This window comes from Pygoscelis adeliae, unplaced genomic scaffold, assembly GCF_000699105.1.
Source record: "Pygoscelis adeliae isolate BGI_AS28 unplaced genomic scaffold, ASM69910v1 Scaffold91, whole genome shotgun sequence".
In the NCBI taxonomy this organism is placed as follows: domain Eukaryota; kingdom Metazoa; phylum Chordata; class Aves; order Sphenisciformes; family Spheniscidae; genus Pygoscelis; species Pygoscelis adeliae.
In genome coordinates, this window is record NW_008824196.1 from 3,729,561 (window position 1) to 3,735,339 (window position 5,779).

Sequence of the window (5,779 nt, forward strand, 5' to 3'; positions counted from 1 at the left end):
GGCCTTCCTCAGGCGTGCGCCCTGAGCCCGCCCTGCTACGCCCTCCCCCGCTGCCGCCTCAGAAGGTGCGGGGGGCGCGGTAGGCTGGGCTGTCGGGGCAGGTGGAGGGCCGCCATTTCATGGGCGCTAGGTCGGGCAGGAGCTGGAAGGAAATAAAAACCTCAGACCCGCTGTTCTTTGGAAGCGCGCCAAAATGACCACATCCCTTTGGCCTCTGTTTACAAGTGAAGAGATGCCTGAGCCGGTGCCCCCCCGTGGGGCTCGGGCTCGGGCTTGTCCAGCACAGGTGCCTTTTGTTCACCTGAGGTGTTTTCCTGCTATGAGTCCCTCTCCAACAATGGCCCGGGACAGTGAAGGGTGATACAAACATGGATGCTTTTCCTGCCCTGGGTTTCTTAAAGTAAAGATGGATTAAATTGAAATAGAAATTATCTGATTTCTGGGCATGCATGTTAGTCACAGACTTGGTCTACATAGAACCAAAGCAGGGCACTGACACGCCTGTTGGTGGGAAGCTCAGTGTCTGCAGTGCCAGTGACTACACTAATAATTCACTGCATGCATTTATTGAGTGGTGAAAGATGTGTTTCTGTTCTGTATCCCTATGCTTTCCTATGCTGTCATTTAAGTAGTAAAATGAAGTTCACAAGAATCCAGCACCTAGGCAGACTTGGAGGTAGATAATGGGCCATGTTGTTCCTTGCTTCAGTGTAGCGGAAGCAAGGAGGGGGGAGCGGCATGTGCAGCATGCACGCAGAACTTCAAACATCAGTTTTGATTAACCCAAAATGTTTCGCCTTGGATTACTTCATCCCCTGAAAGTGTGCGAGGACTCAAATTATTTATATTTTAAAAGTCAAATGTGAGAAGCTGCAAACATGGATGGCACAGATCAGAAGAACTACAAAGTACAAAAAGGGCAAAAAGTCTATTTTTAATGGGTCAAGAAACCTCGAAGGAGCAAGGAGAGAGGAGAGCCTTTGTTTCTGTTGTTGGGGAAGGACTCTAACAGGTCTTTTTGTCCGTCTTAAAAATTCAAGTGATGGCTACCCATCTGTAGATTACTGAAGCATGAGTGGGAATATGACATTGTGAGCACTAAGGGTAAAATCCAGGCATCTGAAGGGAGTTCTTTGGGAAGACTACTTGAATCTCTTCAATGGTAACATGATTGTACTTAACTGATACACACAAAAAAAGGAGAAAAAAATAAAAGAGAAGATTACCTTATCAAAGAATTAAACTCCCTCTGCTTTTTCACTAGAGAACGGAGAACGCTCCTACATAGTTTCTCTGATCCTTGAATGAATTCTTGAGGAAAGTCAAGGGACACAAGATCAAATCTAAGAAATATCTGATCTAAAGAAAGGGAAACCTTTGAGACTTTATACAGACATCATGATGGTGCCAAAAAGTCACAAGCTCATTAGTTTATCTTACTTTAGGTTATTCCTCAGTTTTCATATTAAAGTAACGTGGAAATGTTCTATCTTTCTGATCACACATTCTGATACTTGGAAATAATCAAATTCAAAGTGAACAACTAACTAACTAGTTCAGAAAAAATGTCAAGTATGTCACTTGTTATATACTATTTCATAGCCAAGTAGTCAGTCACAAACTTATTTTTTCCATTCCACTGAGAATTGTAGCAACATTTAATATTTTTAGCAAAACTATTAGAAACAAAAATTGCTTATGATTTTTCATTTCAGTTCAGACGTTGCTGGAGTACAAGAGGATCCTCGGAAGGTCCCTGCCCTCTCTACTCCTTCTGACTTTCCTGGTGTCCTACATTCGCATCTGCCTTCCGGGCAGGTCACTAGCCTTCATTCTACTAACTGAGCTCCATGTTGGGCCATATAATAAACCTGACCTGTGAAACAATCCAGGGTAAAAGCACTCATACACGAACCTCTTTTTTGGTATCGCTGGAGGAGGGTTGTCTTCAGCAAGATAAATTCTTGGCTTCAGTTTAGAACGCTAGTTCACGAACAGTTGAAGCAGCACTATTGACAGGGTGGTAATTGACATTGTGAGTGGAGGCTGAAGCAAGCAGCAGAGACAGAATCTTTAAAAACAGATTCTGTCATAAAAGAATTTGTAGCAAAGAACACTGGCCTTACTTTCACTTGATTCAATGTAGATATGTCCATACAAAATTTTTATCAATTTAACTAAATTTTTAAAAAACAAATTTTAACTGTGATTTAGCTTGTGTATAGAGGAGCCAAGTTCTGCATTAAAAGACTCCTGATCTCTCTGAAATAGTTTGGCTAGGCTTTCTTCCTCTTCTGAAAACCATTATATCCAAATGCTTACTATTGCCATCATTAAGATATCTCATTATAAAACAACATTAGATAATGGAGTCGGCTCCTTCCTTTCCTCAACTTATGCTGGCTTCATAAAATTATTTTATTAGTCACCTAATAATCATCCCCAAAGAGAAAACTATTATAAAAGAACAGGCGTACTTTGTTTTGATGACAGAATCCTTTATAACTAGTGCTGGGGTATGGATTATGTATATTCTTTCTCCTTTATCACTAAATCATATGACCACATGAAGTGTGATTTTATTTCTGCAAAAATTCATGCTATTTTACAGTGCAGTAACCTGCACATTGCATTCACCTTAGCAGTATCAGATGATGAATAATAAAGCTTCACAGCAAACTTCTCAAAATTGTATAATAGTCATCAGAGTGAAGTGTATAACCTCACATAAATCTCCATCACACCTCAGTTTCTGAGTCACTTCCAAGTTTTATAAGCCAGACTTTCCAGACCTGAAACTTGTTTGACTATCCGCTGATCTGGCTATCCTCCCAGGTTCCAGGCAGAAAACTGGAATAGCATGGTTAGTTCTTTCCAGTTAATAGATGAGGCTAATTTGTTTAAAATGAAATAGCCCCCAGCTTGTTCAGATCTATCCTGGGGCCATGGCCAGGTAAAACGAGATGCAGAATCAGAAAGCCATTACGAGTCTGTTTTCCCCTGCTGCACAGGCAATATACGTTAAAAAACATATATTAGAAAACAGCGAGCCCTGAGACGCCAGTCCTATCTGCCCATGTTCTGAACGCAGGTCAAAGATGCTTGTGCACTGACCGAGTCATCTATGAGATCAGAAGTAGCTCTCACTCACCCAGGAATCTCTAAAAAACACAGACAAATCCCTTCAGAAAGTATTCAAGATGTTAGAAAAAGGGGCAGTTAAAATGATCATAAAGGCTGTTTATTTGACAGTAATTCAGCAACAAGAAATGACAGTGATATCTGAGATAATTAAACTCATTTGAACAAACTGCCACTCATACTGCACTTCGTTGCTGGAATCTGACTCCACAGGAACTGTGAATTGAACTGTGAATGCTGACCTGTTTATTCTACTTCAGGAGGAATAAATATATTTAGAATATACTAGAAGGAAATAGGGCCACTTACTGGTAAAACAAACAAAGTGTGTGCGAGAAGCAGAACTAATGAAGAACTAATTATTGTGTCTTTTTGCTCAACAAAATCATCAGTCTTCACAAAATGTGTAAGAATTGTGAATCTCTGAGACCTCCTTCCTTCTTAGATCGAGTTGAAAGGAGCGGGACCAAAATTATTGAAAAAAGGGAGCGACAGAGAGATTGTCAATTAGACAAGGCAATCACAAATGCCTTCCCTTTTTTTTCTTTTTAGAGAGACTCTGTAGAAATTGGTAAATGTGTATTGGGTTTGTGTGGCAAGATTTTGGTAGTGGCGGGGGCTGCAGAAGTGGCTTCTGTGAGAAGATGCCAGAAGCTTCCCCTATGTCTGATAGAGCTGCTGGCCAAAGCTGAGCCAATCAGCTACAGTGATAGTGCCTTTGTGATAATGTATTTAAGAAGTGGGAACTGGGACTGGAAGCAGCTGGGAGAGAGGAGTGAGAATACGTGAGAGAAACAACTCTGCAGACACCAAGGTCAGTGAAGAAGGAGGGGGAGGAGGTGCTCCAGGCACCAGAGCAGAGATTCCCCTGCAGCTCCTAGAGGAGACCATGGTGAGGCAGGTTGTCCCCCTGCAGCCCATGGAGGTCCACGGTGGAGCAGATATCCACCTGCAGCCCGTGGAGGACCCCACGCCGGAGCAGGTGAATGCACCTGAAGGAGGCTGTGACCTCGTGGGAAGCCTGTGCTGGAGCAGGCTCCTGGCAGGACCTGTGACCCCATGGAGAGAGGACCCCACACTGGAGCAGGTTTGCTGGCAGGAGTTGTGACCCCGTGGGGGACCCACGCTGGAGCAGTCTGTTGCTGAAGGACTGCACCCCGTGGGAAGGACCCATGCTGGAGCAGTTCGTGACAAACTGCAGCCCGTGGGAAGGACTCACATTGGAGAAGTTCGTGGAGAACTGTCTCCCATGGGAGGGACCCCACGCTGGAGCAGGGGAAGAGTGTGAGGAGTCCTCCCCCTGAGGAGGAAGGAGCGGCAGAGATGTGTGATGAACTGACCACAACCCCTGTTCTCCATCCCCCTGCACCGCTCAGGGGGAGGAGGTAGAGAAAATCGGGAGTGAAGTTGAGCCTGGAAAGAAGGGAGGGGTGGGGGGAAGGTGTTTTAAGATTTGGTTTTATTTCTCATTACCTTACTCTGACTTTTGAATGGCAATGAATTAAATTAATTTCCCCAAGTCAAGTCTGCTTTGCCCGTGACAGTAATTACTGAGGGATCTCCCTGACCTTATCTCAACCCATGAGCCTTTTGTCGTATTTTTCTCCCCCTGTCCAGCTGAGGAGGGGCAGTGATAGTGCGGCTTGGTGGGCACCTGGCATCCAGCCAAGGTCAACCCACCACAAAAACAAAAAACCTGTATCATAAATACATACAATCTCCATTATTCGGCAATACGGTTTAGGGCTCCAAGAGCCACACACTGAGCTATTTTATGTATCTGTAGAGCAGAAACAGAGTGATTTTATCAGTGTAATCCTTCAGTTTAGCTAAATAGCCTGACTAGGAGGGAAGTCCTGTACTGCTGTAATGTGACAATACTGATTTGGGGACCAAGGCTAGTACCGGCATGCAGCGCTGAGCTGAACATTTTGGTCTTACAAGCTCACAGCAGTTAGTCCAAAGTTTTCAGCACCAGGCTCTATATAACAAATTACAAATGTGCCCTTTGTTTCCTGCAGTCTGCTCCAATGGAAATGCTTTCTGCATCTGGTATCTTTTTTAGTCACAATGTGTGAAAACATCATTGTTCATGAAAAATTTAGTAACTAAAAGCATCCATATCCACTCACAGATTTCATGTATTAGACAAATATAAAAATTGCTGGGTAGAAAGAAAAATCATTGAAACGCACTGAGAAACATGATGAAGATGTATGTTTCTGAGCTGGGCAGATCATCTCTGATCAAAACAGAATATAACTATGGGGAAACTGTGTATATGTAAGGATAATAGGAAATTCAGATAAGGGATAGCTCTGAAAATCTCTCATATAAATCAGGGGTTCTTTAACAGCTTCTTTAAAATCATGATATTTACCACGTTGAACCAGAGCAGTAGACTTTCCAGGCTGATATCAAGATGTCAACAGCTGTTGGCATCAATGAATCAATATTAAATTTCCACTATTTCCACAACTAAGATGCAATTTCCTAAAGTTACTAATGGTGGGGTTCGTCTTGCCACACTTCACTGATATAAAATCAATGTCTAGTCTAAGCTTCCAGTATGGTTAGGAGTGAGATAAGTACCTCCAGAGGATGATCATTCCCCTCCCTTTACACAGGTATTTAAAAT

General features: G+C 43.0%; 1 protein-coding gene across 1 annotated transcript in view; it reads right to left on the reverse strand.

Annotated features, from left to right (window-relative positions):
- The window catches only part of LOC103925980 (chromosome unknown open reading frame, human CXorf22), a 43,327-nt gene extending 38,462 nt beyond the window's left edge, over window positions 1-4,865 (reverse strand). The window contains exon 1 of the mRNA XM_009334789.1: window positions 4,857-4,865. Coding sequence (XP_009333064.1) covers window positions 4,857-4,865 — 9 coding nt within the window. The remainder of the gene's footprint in view (window positions 1-4,856) is intronic.
- Between the last annotated feature and the right edge of the window lie 914 nt (window positions 4,866-5,779).